This window comes from Dendropsophus ebraccatus, chromosome 9 (assembly GCF_027789765.1).
Source record: "Dendropsophus ebraccatus isolate aDenEbr1 chromosome 9, aDenEbr1.pat, whole genome shotgun sequence".
Classification (NCBI taxonomy): domain Eukaryota; kingdom Metazoa; phylum Chordata; class Amphibia; order Anura; family Hylidae; genus Dendropsophus; species Dendropsophus ebraccatus.
The window spans coordinates 52,454,701-52,478,846 of NC_091462.1; the positions used below are offsets into that span (position 1 = coordinate 52,454,701).

General features: G+C 41.1%; 1 protein-coding gene across 2 annotated transcripts in view; it reads right to left on the reverse strand.

Annotated features, from left to right (window-relative positions):
• VPS8 (VPS8 subunit of CORVET complex) overlaps positions 1–24,146 on the reverse strand; it is a 129,650-nt gene that overhangs the window by 88,947 nt on the left and 16,557 nt on the right. For both annotated transcript variants that reach the window (XM_069983279.1, XM_069983281.1), the window contains exons 10-21: positions 21,309–21,376; positions 20,190–20,343; positions 18,515–18,574; positions 14,625–14,732; positions 11,724–11,804; positions 11,472–11,642; positions 7,618–7,692; positions 7,348–7,383; positions 6,813–6,903; positions 6,091–6,137; positions 4,775–4,864; positions 3,309–3,355 (exon numbers count right to left, since the gene is read on the reverse strand). In XM_069983279.1, the coding sequence (XP_069839380.1) occupies positions 3,309–3,355; positions 4,775–4,864; positions 6,091–6,137; positions 6,813–6,903; positions 7,348–7,383; positions 7,618–7,692; positions 11,472–11,642; positions 11,724–11,804; positions 14,625–14,732; positions 18,515–18,574; positions 20,190–20,343; positions 21,309–21,376 (1,028 nt within the window). The remainder of the gene's footprint in view (positions 1–3,308; positions 3,356–4,774; positions 4,865–6,090; positions 6,138–6,812; positions 6,904–7,347; positions 7,384–7,617; positions 7,693–11,471; positions 11,643–11,723; positions 11,805–14,624; positions 14,733–18,514; positions 18,575–20,189; positions 20,344–21,308; positions 21,377–24,146) is intronic.

Below are 24,146 nucleotides of genomic sequence, written 5' to 3' on the forward strand. Positions count from 1 at the left end.
TCCTCCTTTACTATTACTATCATTGTATGTCAGAATTTCCCCTTTCTTTCTGGCAGCTTCTCACAGAGGGAATGTGTCAGCACGAGCATGCTGCTGTAACCCTCGGGCAGCATGATATAGTGACAGGTCCCACACTACTCATAATTTATGTTTAACTCTAACACACTGCCAGGATTCAGAAAAATGTCATGTAACACAGGTTTTAAGGGGGTGTAATGTGCCAGGTTTAGGGATAAATGTCCGCTATGCAGCTCCCCTCCAGCCTTCCCTATCCGGCTCACTATGACTGACGACCTTCTCCCTACACACAATTAAAGAGAGACAATTAATTAACAGCTAACGGGAAACCAGTAATGGCTTCTAGCCCCCTCAGTAATAATACTGTATGTAGTTATTTTCTGTTGTATGGACAATAAATCCCTAGAATTAAAGGGGTTCTCTTTAATATGCTGTATATGAAGGAAGAGACCAGCAATTTTCTGCAGTATTATGTACACAACATCATTGCAGCACATGGTGGGGAACACAAGAGCAGTGGAGAATTAAGGGGTCAATCAAAAGTTTTATTTTTTTTATCCTGATCTCATCCTGGAATTGTTATTGGAGGTGTGCAGGTACTGGCCAATAATTTATAGCAGTGACAAGAGCTTACGGGTTCTCACTTGGAAAACACTGAGTGTGACCTTTAAAGAAGTTGGCCTTTTTAAGCAAAGCATAGTAACTAATTAAAGGGGTAGTTCAACCCCCAAGAAAACCTTTCAAATCAACTGGTCCCAGCAAGTGCCAGAGATTTGTAATTTACTTCGATTAAAAAATCTCAAGTCTTTTATTACTTATCAGCTGCTGTATGTCATGCAGGAAGTGGTGTATTCTTTCCAGTCTGACACAGTGCTATCTGCTGACACCTCTGTCTGTGACAGGAACTGTCCAGAGCAGTAGCAAATCCCCGTAGAAAACCTCTTCCGCTCTGGACAGTTCCTGTCATGGACACAGGTAGCAGCAGAGAGAACTGTGTCAGACTGGAACGAACACACCACTTCCTGCACGACATTCAGCAGCTGATTAGTACTGGAATACTTGAGGTTTTTTTTTAATAGAAGTGAATTACAAATCTCTGGCACTTGCTGGGACCAGTTGATTTGAAAGAAAATGTTTGGTGAACAACCCCTTTAAAATGAATCACTTGCTAATATATAATGTGCTCACTGCAGCCTTGTTGATTATAAGTCCCCCCATCTCCCCATGTACCAGCAGACAGCCCCTCCATCCATCCATCCATCCATCCAGCGGCCACATTATTTATCAGTAAATGTGAATGTGCCCCTAAAGAGGCAGCAGAGACTCTAAAGATTGCATTTGTTTATGTCTGTTAGGAACAGTTTTAAATGTTTTGTGTCATTTTAACTCTTTGTACCTTTTCTACTCATTGGGGGACATTTATTAGGTCCGGCATTTTTTAATGATGTCATCCATTGTACCTTAAATACTTAAATGTAAAAATCATTTGGTTCTTGTATTCTCTAAAGAATCTATAGCCTCTTAACCGTTTCAGTGCTGGAAAGCAACTTGTCTCTATCGTGGGAACCTACAGTACCTGCCCCGAATTGAAGGGAACCTGTAGCACTAAAAACCCAGTCTAACCTGAAGGCATTATCAAATAGAACAAAATATCCTCAGCAGACTCATGTATATTTTTTGGGGTAAAGTTCCGAGATAACTGGTAATATCTCGGTAAATTAAAGGTAGTTATGTGGGTGATAACTACTACTCAGTGATTGACAACTTTGTGTATAAGTGAGCATATAGACAGAAAACTGTGAGTGGGACCGCCCACATGACTATTTAGCCCAGAATGAGCAGGGAATGATTAAGTGACAAATTATACTGGAACTTTTCCCACAAAACTATATATTAATCCGCTCAGCTTCTCCTGTTCTATTACAGGCTGACTGCTGATTTTCATCAGAGCAGGTTCCCTTTAAAATTAAATAGGTTGTATCAGAAAGTTGTGTCTCGGGTGTGTGGACTGTGTGAGGAAGACATTTTTGCTCTTTCTGCAACCTGAGTTGGAGGTGAGTGTACAACCATACATCCAGGCTATAGGATACTGTTATATGTGAGAGTAGCATGAATGTATGGCACTGTGCAAGAACTATAACATCAAGAGGAAATCCACTAAGTCATAGGTAGTAAAGACAAAGGCTCTTCAGTATTTAGAGTGCTCTTGTGTATAATTTATGTGAAATAGAGGCAATCACAGACAGATTATGCAACATTTCTGTGAGTGTATGTGGCACTGTCATCACAGTGCGACATAAACTCTCTGGACGGCACGTGCTGCAGACCGCCGCCTGGTTCTGCTACCCGGTGTCCCATACCTCCAGAGCCACTAAGGGCTCCCGAGCCATATCCGGACCGGCACTAATACCAGGACGCCATTCTGCTCATTCATCTACCATCACCTCTACAGCTGCTGCCATGCATACAGACTCCTAGATTAAGATGTTACCATTGAAACGCTGGATAATCTGTCTGTGATTGCCTCTTTTTTCAAATAAATTATGCGCAAGAGCACCTGCATCTAAATACTTAATAGCCTTTGGGGGAGATTTATCAAACTGGTGTTAAGTAGAATTATCCTAGTTGCCCCAAGCAACCAATCAGATTCCACCTTTCATTTTTCAAAGAATCTGTGAGGAATGTAAGGTGGAATCTAGGGAACTAGGACAATTCTACTTTACACCAGTTTGATACCTTTGTCTTTACTTCCTATGACCTAGTGGATTACCTCTTGATGTCATAGTTTACCTTTCGACTCGGACACCAACACTGAGTGTTACTCCTTCCTCCTACTGTGCAAGACCTATCTCCGGACTGTTTTATATGAGCACTTCAATAAACGCTTAAAAAGGATCTGAAAGTCAGATGGGTCCACAAGTTTTAAAAAAAAAATTAGTGGAAGCCCCGTGTTCCTAACGAGCGAATTTTCATGTTTTTATAGCATTAGATATCACATAAATGGCGGCACTTCAAAGCGTGGGAAGGGGAGTTCAGCCACTACTGGGAACTATTAGCAGGTTTGTATGCACAAACCTGCTGATAGTTTCAATTTAAAGCAATATATCTTGTGCTGCAAATCCCTAACTGGGAGCTTCCCCACCAACTAGCCACCGTATCTGTGTGAAAGAGAAGCAGTTTGTATTTCCATCCCTTTATACTATTATGAGCTGCCTAGACAGTAAAGCCGGTATGAGAATTCTCTTAGATGCTGGTAGATATCATATACACAGACAAGCTCATTGACTTACGTGCGCTGTAGAAGAAGACAATATTCTACTATGACTGGCACAGTGTCCTGGAAAGAGAAAGGTATTTTATAAGTTTGTTATAAAGATAATGATAATAAAAGGGGAAAAAAAGCTATTATTGAAATTACATAATTCTGCCAGAGTCGATAACATCCATACATGACTGCCCATGATTTCACTCATTCTGTGTCTCAGCAGCCAATGGCTGTCTTGTCTGGCTAAGAGGGGAGTCCCAGGGGAGGGTCTTCCACCTATCATATACCATGATTGTGCCATCCAAAGCACCTGTCTAAATGGGTGTCAATGTATAGAAGCAGGGATAGGCTAAGCTCTCAACTATGCTTGGGTACTTTTATGAATGTTAATATGCTTGTAGTCTGGACTCCAAAGAGTGGTGAGCCAAACACATGTATGTTTGGTAAATGACTCAAAATATAGTTACTAGCTGAGTGGGTCTGTACCTGTTAAGGCTTTTATACATTAGTATCCCAGTGCAACAGATTGCTGATGTGTATGTGCCTCAGATGGCAAGGCCATGATGTGAAGAAGACACCAAAGAAAGATATTCTAATGTAAGTTATAACCAACAGCAGTCTACATCACATAGTCTCATACTATGTCAGAAAAACAAGGGTTGGAATCTGATGCAACGTGACCCAAAGTGCTTAGAGCAGTCATCTACTTGCATACTCCAACTTGGAACACAGAGTCCGACCTGCCTAGTCAAAAGGATTTCTCAAATAACAGTGTTCATTGGCTGGGAATAGCCCAGTCTAACGTCATATACGTTACAGATATTCTTCCTCTATTCACATAATATTTTTACTAGCCAACTAAGAGTGGTCCCTGCTTCTAGTCATCATAGTCCTTAAGAGAAAGACACAAAAGCAAAAACAAGAAAATCCGAACTTATAATAGACTCTGTCCACATTTGTGTTTGTACCTATTTGGAGTTCAACTAAGGTTTCTATCAGTTATGAAGGCAAGGACAGCATAGAATGGTTTTCATCAAAATGATGGAAACCTCAAAAGAACCCCATTATAAGTCAGGGTCTGCCGGGAGCCATTTGGATGAATTATACAAAGAGTCCGGCGCAGTGTAATGGCTAGCATTATAAAATAAGGCCTGGGAGCTGATGTGAACAGAGCCATAATCAAGCATCAAAATGTCCAGCCCAGCACCATAAACATTGGGGTTATAAGATGAATGGGGTGGGAAGTAGATCTCTTTATTGGAAGTACAGGAATAAAACAAGATCTAATAATTTGCATTCTTAATAATAAACATCGACAAGCCAAAATAATGAATGTAGATAGACACAGAGGAAATAAAAGCAGAATAAACCCTCAAAATAATACGATTAATATGTTGGCTCGGATATTTATCGTAACCCTTTAAAAATAGAAAACCCATCTCAGAGTGTAACACTGGTATGAGAGTCTCTGCACGCAAGAGGCTTACATACCTGGAAGTGCTGCTCCATAATCTGGATTTTACCCTGTTCTGGGCACTTCCTTAGGGCTTTGTCAGTGTACTGAAGCAATATTTCCACTATCTAGAAAGATATAAAAACACATCACTTTTAATACTAGAATGAGTTATACATAACCTTGACAGTATAAACTTGCATTAATTCAGTAAAACACAGAAACTCTTTTCTATTCACATCCTTACTTATGGCAGAACCTACCTGACGTGGGACGTCTCCACAGCAATCTCATCCGTAGGTTTGTTTTACATGTATAGTGCTGCTAAATCAGTGGAGGAACATTGTTGCAATGTAAAACAAATCAGCAGGTGCTGTATGACTGAAGTGCTGGAACAATTGTATACTAGCAGCTCTCTGTAATATACTTTGGTACAGGTAGGCCATCGTGCAGAACTGTAAATGCTCTTTGCATCACTGTACCCTACCTGTGCTGTACAGTTCTTTGTTTGTACTGTTCCACCCCTACCTGTGCTGCATGTATTGCACCGCTCCTTCTGCTGTCTACCACACTGAGGAATCCACGTGGATCACCCACTGCGGATTCACCGTTCACCCCCGCTCGCATCTCCGCCGATGCCATAAACTCCATTCTATGCACGGGCGGATTCCACAATCTGTCCAATGAATGAACTGGTTTATTCTTTCGACGGAAAGCAGAATCTGACCAACCGTAGAATGGAGTCTATGGCACGGGCGGAGATGCGCATGGCCGTGAGCAGGGGTAAGCGGCAGAATCCGCGGCAGGTGATCTGCATGGATTTCTCAGTGTGAACATACCCTTACAACTACAGCACTATACTTGTATTGTTCTGCTACCTACCTGTACTTCACGTACATCTACATGCACAGGATAGGGGATAAATGTGAGATTTCCCTCCACAATCTATAATGCTGCCACTCCATTCATTTTCTATGCAGCTACATACAATGGTTGGCTCCCTCCATCAGTACTCATAGAGAATAAATGGAGCAGCAGAGTGCGTGCAGACCGCCATATCAATAAAAAGTCACACTCCATTCAGGAGACTGCATCCTGTGGATAGGGGATAGGTAAAATTAAGTCAGAATACATCTTTAGTATTGTACCTTTCAGAGCTGGTCCTTACATGCAGCAAACTAAGTACAATAGAACCCATATATCTGCAGCCTAGTGGCGCTCAGCCTGTGTTACCCTATTCAGTGATGCCTGTTATATACAAATGTATTCTCTAGTAAGCTAAGAAGTTTATGCTCACAAAAAAAATCAGTTTCCTGCCCATAGGTCTTCCTGTTTCACTATCACATGATCTTACCTTATCAGCCACCACACTCTTCCTTTTCTTTGGGTCTCCAGACAGACCTACACAGAGAAAGATCAAACTCTTTAAGGTGTAATATCACAGTGTAAAGTCTGATTTATAACCTGTCTGCTTCTGTACAGTACTGAACATGTACAGAAAATAAATAACAATGAAGAACATCAATATCACAAGTAAGGCCGGTCCACACATCGTATGACACCGGCCGTTCTGTGACCCTGCCAAGTCACAGAACGGCAGCTGTCAGTGAAGTTTATCCCGGCCGGATAAACTTCAATTCTATTGAATTGTGATGTGGGCGCGTCCGTGTGCCCGCATATAAATACACTATTGAACACAATAGAGAGTGCGGCCGGAGCCGCACTCTTCATTGTGTGACTTGTCAGGCTTGTGCGGCAGCTATTCAATGAAAAGCGGCCGCACAAAACTGACATGTCTGTTTTTCGTGCGGCCAATAAGGATCCCGCCCGGAGCATATACTATGTGTACACACTCCGGCTGGGATTCCCTCTGACTGCAGTACAACGTAAGTTTTCTATTAATCACGGCCGTTGTTGCAAATTGGCAACAATGGCCGTGATAAATACAATACTTGCATTCTGTAAACATGGCCTAAAAGAGTAAAAAATAAAGAGGACTATCTATGTATTTTGTGGTAGACAGTTTGTGTATAGAACCTAATTTAAATGTATATCTGCTAAATGTTTCTTGCTTACCAACAACGGCCTTTGCTTTCCCTTCATGGAACGACCAAGATAACGCTAAGGCTTCATTGTAACAATCCTGCTTCAGCAGATGGTCAACTCTCTGAAATAAAAAAAAAAAAAAAGAGGAAAACTTGAGAACTTTCATCACATGAGCTAATACGATCATAGTATCCTATATCCATGGGATATTTATCAGCAGTAGTTTAGTGGCGCAGCCTCCCAGAGCAATCCATCATACTGCTTGTTATTCATTTCCCCTATCAAGTTATCACCTGCAAGTGCTGATTCCGGTAGTCGCTATGTGCTGATCCCACAATATCTCATATAATGTAAAATAAAGGAAGACTTCATCTCCATGCTTTCCTAGTACTAAAAGTTTATTTAACTGGAAATTTTCTTAGGATTTTCAGTAAATTATATGTAATATTCTTAGCCTGAGGCTGTAACCCGCTAGCGTGCACGTCATATAACTGCACAAATAACACAACAGTTGGATAAGTGGAATGTGACTGCAGGAAATGCAGACTTGGATTGTGCAGCCTACCTCTCGCCAGTTCCTCAGCATCATAGCATGCACCGACTGTGGGAGGCAGAGAAAAATCTGTGAGATTGGGACTAGAAACAAGGAAGTCAGATAGATATGATGAGAGAGAGCGATACGGGCAGAGGAAAGAGAAGGGGGCAGGAAATGGTCTGTCTTAAAGCAACAGCAAGAGAAGCATAAAGCAAACAATGCTTAACTCACATCAGCGCAGAACAAACATAGTAAGGTGCAGAATGGAAACACTTTCCACCTATGTATATATGTATATACCTTTGTTCCCAAGTAGAATATCTGTCCACCATAATTGCTGATCGACTGGTAACAAGCCTTCTCTCCTACCAGTGCCTGTAAGGAAAAAACAGCACATAGCACACAATACAAAACTGCTGTTCTCATGGGATGATCTGTGTCAGCACTGTAATATTCACTCACTGCACATGACCAATATTTTATGAATTTCTAAGATAACTAAAAAGTGTTTAACATAGTGTTTTCCAGAACCAGCACCACCTTGGTCCATACTACTGCAGCTCAGCCCTATTAACCTGAATGATGATTAGCTGCAATACCACACACAGCCCATGGACAAGTGTAGCACTGTGTATGGAAAGCAGCAGTTTGCACATTCCTGATTTAGATCCATCTGGAAAAAAAACGACCCCAGCATATACCAGCCAGATAGTCTATTTAAGCACATCCATTAAAGGGCAAAATTTTTTATTAAAGTATTGTATTGCGACCCAAAAGTTATACAAATCACCAATACACACTTATTGCAGGAAATGCTTATAAAGTGCTTTTTCCCTGCACTTACTACTGCATCAAGGCTTCACTTCCTGGATAAAATGGTGATGTCACGACCCGACTCCCAGAGCTGTGCGGCTTGTGGCTGCTGGAGAGGATGATGGCAGGGGGACACTGAGGGACACAGGGCACTGGAGGGACACTAAGCATCCCTCTGCCATCATCCTCTCCAGCAGCCACAGCCTGCACAGCTCTGGGAGTCGGGTCGTGACATCACCATGTTATCCAGGAAGTGAAGCCTTGATGCAGTAGTAGGTGCAGGGAAAAAAAGCACTTTATAAGCATTTCCTGTAATAAGTGTATATTAGTAATTTGTATAACTTTTGGGGGGGCAATACAATACTTTAATAAAAATTTTCACCGGACTTCTCCTTTAAGCAGCTTGCAGCATCACATGCGCAAAGAGTAATTTCCTATTGCACATGCTACAAGATGATGTTGTTCAGAACATTCTGCAGGCTTCTTACCACCAGTTACTCCTCAACAGGGGTAAAATTCTCTGTTCAATAATATGCAAATTCAGAGATTGTTTCGCAGCTCCCACTGGGCGGTACAGTTGCGACTTGCGGCACTGATCTTTGCAAAAAAGTAGAAGCTCTGGCAAAAAGTACAAGCTCTGGCCTTGCACTTGAAAGGGGTTCTTCACCAAAAGATTTTTTCTTTCAAATCAATTGTTGATAGAAAGTGCCAGAGATTTGTAATTTACTTCTATAAAAAAAAAATCACAAGTCTTTCAGTACTTATCAGCTGCTGTATACCCTGTAAGTGGTATGCTTTTTAGTCTGGAGAGCAGGAGAGGTTTTCTATGGGGACTCACTGCTGCTCTGGAAAGTTCCTGACATGGACAGAGGTGGCAGCAGAGAGCACTGTGTTAGACTGAAGAAAATACAACACTTCCTGCAGGACATACAGCAGCTGATAAGTACTGGAAAACTTGAGATTTTTGTTTTAATAGAAGTAAATTACAAATCTCTGGCACCAGTTGATTTGGAAGAGCAAAAAATTTGTGAACAACCCTTTATCGGTGACTATATCAACTCATATCGGTGATTTGGCTTTATAATTGTATCTGAAAGTGTTGATCAGAAAGGTAATATGTTAAAGCACCCACAAGACAGACAGATACTAAAGAGGACCCACTCAAAAGATCAAGGCTCTTGCATTTCCACCAGGGCTGCTGTGTGCTTAGACTCTGCTTTAGGCTATGTTCACACTACGTTTATTTGAGGCTGTATGTTTGAGGCTGTATAGCAACCAAAACCAGGAGTGGATTGAAAACACAGAAAGGCTCTGTTCACATAATGTTGTAACTGAGTGGATGGCCGCCATTTAATGGCAAATATTTGCTGTTATTTTAACCCTTAGGGGACACAGCCAGTTTTCATTTTTGCGTTTTCGTTTTTCCCTCCTCGTGTATATAAGGCCATAGCGCCTGCATTTTTCCACCTAGAGACCCAAATGAGCCCTTATTTTTTGCGCAACTAATTGTACTTTGTTATGGCAGATGTAATTTTTGCCTAAAATGTGCCGGGAAACCAGAAAAAAATTATATGTGTGGTGAAATTGAAAAAAAAAATGTTTTTTTTTTTATTTGGGGGGGGGGGGGTTGTTTTTACTATGTTCGCCCTGGGGTAAAACTATATGTTCCTTAAGTTGTTACGATTACAACGATATGTAACATGTATAACTTTTATTTGATTTGATGGCTTGTAAAAAATTAAAACCTTTTAAAGAAAATATATGTTCCTAAGGGTACAAACCCACTTGACGTATTTGCTGCGTGAATCAGTCTTAAAAATAAGCAGGCAAAACGCAGGTTGGCTTTATACAATTGTTCTGCGTTAAAATACGCAATTGCGTATTTTTGAAGCGTGAAGCTACATGCGTTTTTCGCACAGGTTGTTAACAACTGATGCTTTGCTAACAACAAGCTTCACGCTTCAAAAAGTCGCAATTGCGTATTTTAACGCAGAACAATCGTATAAAGCCAACCTGCGTTTTGCCTGCTTATTTTTAAGACTGATTCACGCAGCAAATACGTCAAGTGGGTTTGTACCCTTAAAATCGCTCCATTCCCAGGCTTATAGCGCTTTTATCCTTTGGTCTACGGGTCTGTGTGAAGTGTCATTTTTTGCGCCATGATGTGATCTTTCTATCGGTACCTTGATTGCGCATATATGACTTTTTGATCGCTTTTTATTACAATTATTCTGGATTTGATGCGACCAAAAATGCGCAATTTTGCACTTTGGGATTTTTTTGCGCTGACGCCGTTTACCGTGTGAGATCAGGAATGTGATTAATTAATAGTTCGGGCGATTACGCACGCGGCGATAGCAAACATGTTTGTTTATTAATTAATTTATTTATTTTTATTTATAAAATGGGGAAAGGGGGGTGATTCAGACTTTTATTAGGGGAGGGGGTTTTGTGTTATTAAAAATACATTTTTCTTTTACTTTACACATATACTAGAAGCCCCCCTGGGGGACTTCTAGTATATGCACTCTGATCTCTCATAGAGATCCATGCAGTATAGTTATACTGCATGAATCCATGAGATCAGTGTTCTATTACTTTTGGCTGCTGCAGCCAAAAGCAATAGAATGCCGAGCCGGGATCAGCGCCATTACGGAGCAGACCCCGGCCCGGGATGGATGCGGGGATCGCCCCCCCGCAATCGCGCCGCAGGGGGGGCGATCCCCCCACTAGACCACCAGGGATGCATATCAGCAAGTATTTAGAAGCAGCTGTCAACTTTGACAGCTGCTTCTAAGTACTTAATTAGCGGGCACGGCGATCGGACCGTGCCCGCTAATAGCCGCGATCCCGGGCTACATGCGGCACCCGGGATCGCGGCAGTTCAGAGGGGGGTCGCCGTGCGACCCCCCTCTGAACTCCCATAGCGGCACGAGGACGTTCAATAACGTCCTGGTGCAGCTATGGGTTAAAACAACGGCTGTTGTATTGAAATAATGGAAGTTATTTACCATTATATGGCGGCCATCCACTCAATTTCAACATTGTGTGGACAGAGCCTTTCTGTGTTTTCAATCCACTCCTGGTTTTGGTTGCTATGAGGACCTGACATGAGGACCAAATACAGCCTCAAATATACATAGTGTGAACCCAGCCTTAGGGTGCGTTCACACATACAGATCTGCAGCAGATATGAAGCTGCAGATTCAAAGCAAATCAAATCTGGGCCATCAAATCTGCTGCAGATCCTGTAGGTGTGAACGCACCCTTAATCAAATGGTCACGTACATTATGTATGAGTATTGATGAGGGTTGTGCTAGAGGCTGCACATGTAACTTACCAGGGCCTGGCTGACATTTCCCCCTGTAGCCAGAGACTTGAAGTGGCTGCTGTTGTACACAAGCTGGAAATCAGAAATCTCCAGTGTCTCCAGTTCCTCTTGACTCTGTCTGTCAATGACATGGAGCTTTTCTGCACTGTCCAGGAGTGCCAGTGTACGGGCGTTAATCCACTGTAAAATAAAGAGCAAGCGTGCCTTATAACAAAGAGCAGCAGCTGCCACCGAGACGACAGGTGGCTGCAGGGTACTTACTGTGAAGTTGATAAGATCGTAGTGCAGATGGAGCTGCTTCTGTTTGTTTATATGAATCGCTCCAGATTCATCCCTCTTCACCTGCACACACAGGATCCTTGTTAATCATACACTCACATACTGAACACAGCATAAGCAATAGGAACCAGACCCTAACATTAAAGAGTCACTGCCGTTTAAATTTATTTTTGCAGAAATCAATAGTACAGGCAATTTTAAGAAACTATTGGGTTTATTAGCTGAAACATGCATTTTTATCATGAAAAAACAGTTTGAAGCTCTCCCCCCTGTCTTCATTGGTCTCTTATGGAGAGGGGAGGGGTTGAGGGATATGAGGCACCAAAACAGGACAACAAACAGTTAATTTACAGCTACATCACTAGGCTGTCCCCTCTGAAGTAAGTACAGATCTCTCTGAGGCTTTCAAACAGCTCCCACTGTGTAATCCTTTGTTCTTTGTTGGCGACTAATCTCCCTCCTCCCCCTCCCCTCTCCATAGATTACACAAGGCTCACTGATGTAAAAGAGTTGAGATTTCCTGATAATGAGCAGTGAATGAGAGAGAGGAGGGAGGGGGGACCTGGGGAAAGGCATTTTGAATGCAGATAATGGCATTTTGCCTAATAAACCCAAATACAAAGTTTCTTAAAATCGCCTGGACTATTCATTTCTGCAAAAAAAAAATAAAAATATGACAGTGACACTTTAAAGCGACTCTGTACCCACAATCTGCTCTCCCCAAACCACTTGTACCTTTGGATAGCTGCTTTTAATCCAAGATCTGACCTGCAGTCCGTTCAACAGGTGATGCAGTTATTGTCCTAAAAAATACTTTTAAACTTGAAGCCCCGTGCCAAACGGGAGTATCTGTGCCCTAACTTTGCACCACCCCTCCGTCCCTCCTCCCCACCCTCTTCATCATTAGGAATGCTCCAGGCAGATTGCCTCCTATTCCCTACCTGTGGCCGCCCAGCACGTGGGCTGGATCGTTAAGGACCTGTGTAATGTTCAGCATGGAGAAAATGTTTCAGTGGCATTCCTAATGATGAAGAGGATGGGGAGGAGGGACGGAAGGGTGGTGCAAAGTTAGGGCAAAGATACTCCTGTTGGGCACGGGGCTGCAAGTTTAAAAGTATTTTTTAGGACAATAACTGCATCACCTGCTGAACGGACCACAGGACAGATCTTGGATTAAAAGCAGCTTTCCGAAGGTACAAGTGGTTTGGGGGGGGGGGGGTCAGATTGTGGGTACAGAGTCCCTTTAAACTACAGAATATGGAGGCAAATGTTATACTAAAAAAATGGGGTATTGCCATCTCAGCTTATATAGTTATACTTGAAGGGCTTGTCAATATAAATATGTTTGCAAATGCATTAATTCAGCAAACTAGCCCCTGTCTTCTGATATGCTGCTCTATTCCTTCCAGGAAGAGGAGGCAAGTTTTCTAAATGAATGTATTTGCAAGAATATATAACTTCATGACCTCTACCTCTTAACTATGAGAAAGGATTAACCCTTTAAACATTGTATTTAAAAATGTGACCAATGTGTTATGTTTCGGGCACATTCAGTAAAGGCTCTGTTCATGATACACTCGCCACATGTGTCACAAAAGTTCCCGCCACATCCACCATACATATCCACACTGTTTCTCTTTGAATTAGCACAACTTACTAAAATCACAAATACATTAACACAACGCTATAATGAAGCATCTGAAACTCTTAGACAAAGGAGGGTAAGAAACCATTCACACTTTTCGTACCATAGTTTATCCTATAATGGAAATATATTTACTTTTGTCCCTTCTATTACTAATAATACAATTAGACTATGTTGCCCTCTTTGTGGGGTGCTTGCCTGATCTAAAGTGTACACATAAAATTTTAAATATTCTGCTGGTACATTAAGGGTGTGTTCACACATACAGGATCTGCAGCAGATTTGATGCAGTGTTCAGTTATTTAGTCAAATCTGCTGTGGATCCTATACGTGTGAAGCTAACCTTAAAGGGTATTCTCATTTCTAGCATTTATGACATATTTCAAGGATCTGACATTAACGTCTGGGTCTCAAAAGAGCAGAGGTCCATTGCTATCACCATGACTGGTCTAGGTTGGCCTACACCCCATTGGACGGTGCTTTCCCCTCACCCCTTTTTTTCTTTCTTTCTTTCCTTCCTTCTCGTTTCTTATTCTTTTCTTGTCTCTCTTGCATGCAATTTTCTTTCACACACCATTTCTCATTGGGTCCACATGAGATTCGTAGCGTTTGTCTGTCAAGAACTATTCTAGTGGTTTCTGAACTGCCCTCTTGGCAATGTATTCCGTTGTTTAAACCTGTTACTTGACCTCTAGTATTTGAGCGAGATAAGATGTGTAGTTACGCACCCTTTCTTTTGATCATACTTGATCTGTAGTTGACTATTGCTCATGTTACTTTTATTTTGATTGTTATTTTTTTATTGCTATTTTTCCTGTTTTGTGCTTTTGTACCTCTGTACCTTTTCTTGAAACCTGGATAAAAACTTTTTGAATATGAAAAAAGAAGCAGGGGTCCAGTGATACTATTTATCAAGCCCTGGTTGCCATAAGCTGTACTGGAGATCAGTAAAGAGATCGGTCATTTTGCAGTGGTCTGAAAACAGCCGAGAAGACAGTGAAGAGGACTGATGCAAGTGGAACCAGAGATCACCAGACCCACATTCTCCAGAGAGATGGTGATCCTATGGATATGTCATAAATACCTACATTGGGAACAGTCCTTCAAGTGACCCTATACATGATCTTGTCACCGGCAGCTACATGTTTTTATTCTCTCACATTGCAACTTCATTAATTAAAACTTATTCATTTTAACGAGAGAAAAAAATGTCTAGTGGTCGCGTCATATGTTCTTACCAAAAGGAAATGAACCACATCGCCTCTGCAGAAGGCCAGCATGGGGTTTAAGGCCCCCTGCAGAATCACAAAGTGCCAGGCTAGAAGTGGTACACTGGAGGGATCCATCTGCCAGATGAAAAGGAACAGTAATTAAGCAATACATATTAAACCTAGGACTAGACTGGCAAATTGATTTCTGGTCCTCACAAAGCAGTCACAGGACATCAAAGATAAACTAGTCATCTCTACAAGCAAAATAAACCTGTCCTCAACTTTCCATCGCAGCTAATGAGTGAATAATTAAAATCTGCACAATACGCGGGCACAGCTGGCGGCACTTTTTGTTTAAAGAAACCATCACAGTCATCCTGTGCTTTACAATCACTCCACTCAAGGTTACTACAGCTCTTAAAGGGCTTGTCTGGCCTTTAGGGAACTCTTACACATTGCCATTTTGTAATGCAGTTTTAAAGCCAAAAGCAGGTTTAGATCATAATGAATTAGATAATATAAAGAGAGAATGCTACTCTACCGGCATCTGCTTTCTATGTTATCAAATTCATCAAGATTCACCCCTGGGTTGGCTATAATACCTGAGCAAAACGGCAACGTATAAAAGCATTCTAAGAGTCCTTTTACATGTACACATAAATTGCTTGAGCGCTTGTTTCGTCAACGACAAGCAATGATTTTTTTAAAACTCTTTTTTTTTTTATTACAAGTAATTAGCATAGAACAGAAATTCACAATGGAGTATTTAAAGGGTATCGCAGTGCCCAAGGTAATAGGATCTAAATAGAAAACTCAGAAATTAAGGTACATAGGTACCACAGTAAGAAATAACATAAAAGAACACAAACAGTATTTGCAGCATCAACAAGTAATAATAGCTACCATAGATCATACCTCTCATGTTGTCTCCAAGTAACAATTAAATGTGTACCTCATGTGTAGGGGTTGTAGTAAGAGGCAAGGTACACCATACACCCTTGAACTTCTTTGGGCATTTTTTATGTATATAAATCAGCCGCTCAAATGCCACTACCCTGTCCACCATATGAACCCACATAGCCTGCCATGGAGGCCTCCTGTCTATCCACCTTGTGGCAGTGGCTTCATGAGCCAGAAAAAGTGTCTCCCTAAGAAAAATTCTGACGTGGCCATTGTTCTTCATCTAATAGCCCCAGTAGGCAAATGGCTGGACACATGTTACAGGTCTTTGAGCTATTTCAGCTAAAAAAAAAAGAGGCGATTTCCCCCCCCCCCCCCGAATATACACAAGCAATCATTTTTAAACGATAGGCGCTCAGATTACATAAATATGAGATAAATACGATCACATATACTGTGAATGACCATAATTGCGTTCCTATCTCTATATTGTGAATTGTATATTGTTTACACTCAATGACTTGAGAACGACTAACAGTGATTTTGAGGTCAGCTCAAACTAATGGTGCGTTTACACAGGCAGATTTATCTGATTAATTTTGAAAGCCAAAGTCAGGAATGGATTTGAAAAGACAGGGAATCTCAGTCTTTCCTTTATGACCTGCACCCTGTTTATAGTCTGTTCCTGGCTTTGGCTTCAAAAATCTGTCAGATAAATCTCTCTGTGTAAACGCACCATAAGCAACCAAGGACATGAGAACAAATTTTCATTTGTAGTTTGATAGTTGTCGCATTTACACTACAAGATTATTGCTTAAAACCAAAGATTTAACAATATTTTGCAGATAATCTGCCCGTGTAAAAGGCCCTTAAAGGTCCCTCTTACATGCCATGCTACAATCTGTGGCTAATACAGTTGAGCAAACTTCAAGCCCGTATCCGTGTTTTCCAAGACACCCCAGGGCTGCATCCAACTTCAGCAGCCACCGCTAATCAAATGCCGCATGCTTGGGTTCAGAGAAACCTGACTGTGCTCAGTTCTAGTGGCTAACACATGTAGCGGTAAACTGCACACAGGACTTGGATCTGCCTCATTAATCTGTGGCAAGTGCAGGTACAAGGCACACTTATACTCCAAAAAAGGGGAATAATCTACCTCGCTCCCAGTGCTCCCTTGGTATCTGTACATGAAGTTAAATCATGTAGCCACATTTTCTACAGGCAGTTGTGTGTTGTACTTTCATTTTTGAAAGGTTGTGTCACTTTAAAAAGGTCAGACAACCCCTTAAGGTTTAACCTGTACAATAGTGTATAAGGAATTCTCCTCTGGCAGCTGTTAGTACATATGATATACCCTCACTGTAAGCTGGAAAAAGACCTCATTGGCTCAAAACATTGCACTGTACTCACATACACAATAAAGCTTTGAAGCGACTTTCGCCACTTGGATGTGTTGGACCTTGCATGTTATTGGATGTTATCAGACATCTGAAGTTACTTCTGAGACCCACTGCAATCCCGACAGCTAGAGGGAGTGCACAATAGCAAGTGTCTCTTACTGGCAGTCAATCAAATCCATAGGGTGCGTTTACACAGAGAGATTTATCTGATACATTTTGGAAGCCAAAGCCAGGAATGGATTTAAAAAGAGGATAGATCCCAGTCTTTCCTTTATGACCTCATCCCTGTTTATAGTCTGTTCCTGGCTTTGGCTTTAAAGATCTGCCAGATAAATCTGTCTGTGTAAACGCACCAATAGAGTTTGATGGAGTGCACAGCTGAATTTGATCTACAGCCAGGGAGAGATGCACCCTTCCATGCACTCCCATCAGCTGTATCTTGGATTGCAGCAGGTCTCAGGAGTGAGACCTGATGCAATCAGCAATTTTTGACGTGTCATACATTATTACTAATAACAGTAACACTTTAAGGCTATGTTCACACTACGTAAAATAACGGCCGCTGTTCACGCTGCAAAACTACGGCCGTTGTTTTGAGGTTCCTATAATGAATGTAATGCAATGTAACTACCGCCGTTGAATTCACACTACATATCAGATTACGGCCGTTGTTTATATGGCCCCGTGAAAAATTAACATGTCAATTATTTCCGGCCGGTAATACTGCAACAACGGCCGTGGATTTCAACGCGGCCGCGAACGTAAAACTTATATCTGCCGAATTAAACTTGACCTGTTTCATCCCGTTTATAAACATGCTAGGAATCAAAATTAAACAACGGCCGTAGTTTCACGAATCGCCCGTACGTTCGTAATTCTACGGCCGTTGTTTTGGCCTCAAAATAACGGTCGTTGAAAATAATGGCCGTTATTTTTTGTAGTGTGAACATAGCCAAAATTGGCAGGGAAGTTTATACTACTGTAAATTTATGTCTTCATAATGTTAAAATGTGCAATAAGAGAACAAAAGAAATAAATAAATAATAGTAATTAAAAACAATAGTAAGAACTAGTACAGTGAGTAATAACAGGTAATGTAGATTATGAAGCAAAGATAATATACTCTTAATGGTCGGGATGTACGGTTTGCATCTGGGCTCTAGCCAAGATCATAACAGGAATACATGATGAATACAGGAAAGCAGAAGGAAGGAAGTCAAGAACAGCCTAGAACATCGGTATGACCCTGTGATAGTATGGAAACTGTTCAAACAGCTTTTATGTCAATCTAAAATAAAAACACTAAGGGGGGACTCTATCATAGCAGCTGCGCACAAATAAAGCATGTTTATCCCAGACATGTTTATGTTCAGTTACTGTAGATTTACCAACCACATCTGCTGGAAGTTTATTCCAAGCGTCTACTACTCTTTCATTAAGGTAATATTTTGGATCAAGTATTCAGAGATTGGTCTCACAAAGTGAAAAAAAAACCTGGATGACCATCCTTCAAGTGTGGTGAAGCAATTTTACCCAGGGGCTGTGCAGACCTATATGACACTGAGCCTCGGGAGAAATCTAACCAGTGTAAGATGTGATATAAAAAAGGTTACTTACCCGTCCATAGGGAAAGGTCATCCATACTTTCAGAGACGGTTTTAGACCAATTACCAATATCTGTAGATGTTTACATAGAAGCACTAGGTGTCAATCAGCCATAAAACAGTAGCACATACGATAGCACCAAATATATCTGACATAAACATAGAAGAAAACACCAGAAATGGAAATATTCATATCACTTTACTATACAATGAGCAGAACACAGGGCCATAGAACCTATACAGCAGGGAATGCAGGCCATATGTCATATGGTCCCTTTAAGAAAAGAAGCTGTCGTTTGACGGAGTAAATCAGCCCTCAGGCAAAGAAAACAAGACTTTTTCAATAGGCCAATTCCCCCTTGAAACCATGGAATTTAGTCTTGTGCTCCAACTTTGGCCCATGCTTCCACCATGTCGGGGCTAACCATCTAACCAATGATTTATCTTTGTAAAATAGTCTAATGATATAACAGTAGAGGGAATTTTTTTTTTAGCAATTTAATGATGCTAAGCAAAATACATAAACATGTTTTTAGTATAGTATATGATATGATCATTTGCCACTACACAGCGGCCAATTTTAAGTGGATTCTTAGGGGCTATTTACATGTTCCATGTACAGTCAGTAAATACGGACTATGTGCAACGGATCAGAATTCCAAGCACAATCTCAAATCTACCAAAGTCTGTTCTGTACCACATCATCCATATTTATCAAATTAAATTTAATCATTTTATTCAATTAATTATATGTGCGCCAAAAATTATACCTCTAGCTAGTTCTGTAAAATGTATGATGTCGCTATTGTACCAAGATCAAAGGCCTTATTTTAGCTTTAAGGGAAACCTATCATCACTTTCATGTGGCCTAAACTACTCCCGGTAGTCATTGGGGCCATCCGCAGAGGCTGACAGATCTCTCCTTACACCCAAATGGGGAAAGATTTAGGGATAAATGCTGGTGGGGCAGAAGCTGCTGGGGACCACCTGATGACTTCAGGCTGCATAAAAGAGATGACATGTTCCCTTTAAATGTACATTCTGCGTGACAGGAATGTGTCAATGTCTGAGAAACTTATACTCCTGAAAAACACAATATTATCATGCAGAATGTCCGATAGGAGTGTGCACTTGAAGAAGAAGAAATTGCCTAAATGGAAGAGCTGTTCCCTGCCAGTGTGACAACCTGATCTTTTCAATGGTAGCAGCAGGGCCAAAATAGCACGCAGGGCCAGCTAAATAATCACATATAGTGATGGGCTGCAGGCAGAAGGACCAGCTCTGCAGCTTTTTACTTTTCGCAGTATGGGTGTGATGGGGTTAATATAGAAAAGAGCGCAATGTGCAAAAATAATTTCACTAACAGCAAAATGAGGTGTTAGGCAATGGCCATGGAAATCAATAGGCAAGCCATATATTGCAGATGTTGTACAAGCTGCCCTCTAGAGGTAAAGATGGGCTCTGGTCGCCCAGAGCAGGAATCTGTCCTGTATTACATTCATGAGCTAAGAGGAAACTTTAGAAGAGGTTCCTTACTGGGACGGTTTCTTTATTCCTAGTGGCTGGATTCTTATCCAGAACAAATGGCCACTGTATAATAACAAAGCCATTTACTGTACCTAGCTAGTTATTAGGTTTGCCAGACTGTGGTGTAAGGACTTCTGGGTGACAATAGATGACACTTATACCTTAGTCAAAGATGCCATAGCCAGCAGGGAGTACTGAGTGATTGGATGATCCCGTAGCTCCGGCTTTGTGTGAAGGGGCTCAATGCAGCAGACTTCTCCCTTGGAACCACTAAACAGACATCGGGATTCACAGGTCCTCACTCCCATGACTCTCCTGCACCATAATGCAAAGTAAAGTTAGCAAAGGATTTTAGATTTTTTTTTTACCCTATTTTTCTTTGTAGATCTCTTATCAGAGGAGGTAAAAGAACATCACCCTACATTACCCTATAGCATAACAAATAGCAATAGGGGGGGGGAGGTCTTACTCATAAAGAACAGAGATAAAGCAGTTGCTTAAGCCTAAATGTTAATTTTAATAACTTACATAGATCATAACCAATGGCAAGCGGAGAATTTTTCTTTAGATTCATAAGAAAGCTTTAAAAAAAATCTGCTTTAATACTTTAACAAAATATTAATGGGAACCTGCCCAAACAAAAATGCAGTCCAATCTGAAGACATTGTGTTACAGACCAGGATAAGCTGGAAAGACTGATATAATTTTATGTTAAAGTTCCAGAATAACTTAATAAGTTATTTATTTGTGTAAACCTCTGATTGTTCTGGGCTAAGTAGTCAAGTGGGTGGTCCTACTTAGTGATTGACAGCTTTATGTGTATCAGTATGCATAAAGGCAGCTGTCAATAACTGTGCAGCACCGCCCACTTGACTGTTTAGCCCATAATGAACAAAGAGCATATATTGCAAGCAATAATATCATGCGACACAGTCAGCAAGTAGTTTTCCAAACAAGAATTCAATTGAATGGAGCTACTAACACTGCGTCATAGTTAGATTTTGAAAGAGTTACAGAAAGGGTATCTGTCACTTATTCTATGCTATAAACAAAGGGTTGTAACCCTATTCTTTGGAGAGAGCAAGGGTTCTCTTTGTTATGTCACTGTATATGGCGGATCAGCATTCAGGTATCTCTTCTACAACATGCACATCTAGGAGTGCCATTGTCTTAGGTCGATGTGTCTAGGCTATGTAACATGCTCTCCTACATTGGGTGACTTTATATCAGAATCTTGCAGCTTTATAGAAATATAGAAATACAAGAAATACTGAACCTACTTGAACGTCAGCTCAAATACAGATCCTCCACTATCATTGCAAACAGCAAGAGTCGGATCATCTGTAAACTGGGAACAGAAGACGTATATGCATTTTAATACTATTAGGCAATTACTGATCAATGTCATTTGAAGGGGTTTTCGGGACAAAATATATTGATGTGTCAGTATACACAAGAAAGCACAGCAAAAAGTAGATGGCTCTGTACATTGTGTAGTGGCCAAAGTGGTTCATTGCAACTCAGCTCACATTGACGTGAATGGGAGGTAAGCTGCAGTAACTCAGGATGGCCAATACATAATGTACAGAGCCATTTGCTTTCTGCTCACTATGAGGCCATGTTCAAATGGCGTAAGTCAGGGGGGTAGCTAGGATTCATGGGGCCCCATAGCAAAAAAAACTGTATGGGGCCCCCCCTCCCCTACACACTTATATATATATATATATATATATACATACATACTCTGTGATGTGGCTCTTATCTTCCCTGGCCCCCGTCCCTCCACGGGCCCCATAGAAACCGCCTTCCCTGCCTCTATGGTAGCTACGCCCCTGGCGTAAGTAACTGGCCGTTCCGTGACCCGTGACTGCAGTACTGGCCAGATGATCTTCGCTGCTGTTGAATTCAGATGTGGGCGAATTCGTGCATGCCCACATCTAAATTCGCTGATGCACACAATGGAGCGCACGGCCGAAGCTGCACGCTCCATTGTGTGCACTTAGGGGTTCTCTGCGGCCACTATTTATTGCCAGGATTCCACAGACGGCAGCACTACGTAAGTACCATAGTAATCACGGCTGTTGTTGCAAATCAGCAACAACGGCTGTGATTACTACGGAACTTATATAATGTGAACATAGCCTGATGCTGCGACTCTGGCAAAGATCTGATTGGGGGGGCGATGACAAGTGTGACAGCAGCACCCCATCAATCAGATATGGATAACCTCTCCTTAGAGCTGGCCATGAAGCCATTACATGGAAAACCATTTTAAATAACAATACACAACCAATAAATGTGCTGGACATGCACAGCCCAATAATAATATAGGGTGCTAAGGAGTAGACATGAAAACCAATATGATTAAGCCAAACGAAAAAAAGCTATGCCAACAATATACCAAAGCACACCAAAAAATATATCAAGAATAAAAGTACTTTATTATAACAGGTACAATATTAGAAAGGTTTTTGATCCCATAGATTAAAAACAACTAAAAATGACAAACATGGGGGTACCCGGTATGGTACCACCCAAAATGACACCCCAGTATAGGTATATCACTCACCCTTTATAAATAACATGCTAATGCAATGTGTAAATGACCAAAAAAGGAGAAAAACTGTCACTCAAATGAACAGTGCTAACATAAAAAATACACAAATCCTACAACCAAGAAAGAACCACGTGATAAGTAACAATCATGAATAAATAAAGAGATTTGAGAATAGTCAGTTAACGGTCAAACCAAATGATCAAATGTCACCAAAAAATACAAATAATAAAGACAGGATGGTGTGGGGGTGTCAAGGGAGAGAGCCGCACACGTTCCGTCCGCCCAGCCGGACTTCCTCAGGGGTACAATATAATTAAAATCGTACCTGTTATAATAAAGTACTTTTATTCTTGATATATTTTTGGTGTGCTTTGGTATATTGTTGGCATAGCTTTTTTTTCGTTTGGCTTAATCAAATAACAATACACATCATACAATACAAGTGTCTGCGATGTTTAATCTCCAAAGACACGGTATCATTTACATCTTTAAGGGAGGGTACACACTTGGTGTGAATTGTGCGGAATTTGGTGCAATCACCTCCATCCAGACAGACCCACAGAACTGCAATGAAGCTGCCTGGATGGAGATCGCTGCAAGCCTGGGAAGGAACTGCGTTCGCTTCCTGGCATGTTCTCCAGACTGGTGGGGATTTCAGCAGTGAGACTTTGACCGATCAAAAAGTTTGAATGTTCCTGTGACATTAACAAATCTGAGGGCATGGGGTAAAAAATAAAATCCTCCGAATGCACCATCTGTCGTAGCTGATTTCACTCTTTGTTTTAAAGGAACTAAGATGTTGGATAAATCTATGTTCAGCCGAAGAATTCATCTACATATGTTTCCAATTTGCAAGTAATTATGATGTTATAAAAAAAGTACTACAAAATAGTTATCCACAAATAAAACAGGTCAAATTTATAACTGAAAAAGGGCAATCTTATATCTGACTGGTGGGTTGTACCTGGTCATCTGAATACAGTTTACTGAATCATTGACTGTATACTCTCACAGTTGCTATGTACTCAATATAGTACCCATATATAGTCATGTCTACTGTAGCTCTGGTGTCTGTGTATATGGAATATTTTACGAGGAAAGACTTTTTTAACCATCCATGTTTGATCAGTGGTTTAAAAAGTGGTTTTCTGAGAATCTAATGAATATTTCCACCAGGATGGCCATCAGAGCGGCGAGCACTACTGTTGTCTAGCAATGGCTTTGTTACAGTCACAGGATAGACAGCAACAACTGTAAATGTGTTCTCTTTTTCTTCATTTTCACTGGCCAATATTCATGACATTGTTGAAAGGCTTACAGTGAGCTAAGGGTCCTTTTACACTTGCCAATCTTCAACCGTCCGCTTACTGCATTGTTGGGGTAGCCATTTAAATATATTGCTATTGTTTTTTGCTATATATTGGTATTGTTTACACAGAGAAATGTGCGACTGATAGCAATAAATTTTGCCGCTACTCAAAAGACGTGATCTGCCAACAAGCGGGCAATTCCCATTTCTTGGCTGATCTCTACTAGCAATGCTCCTGAAATCGTCTCCTGA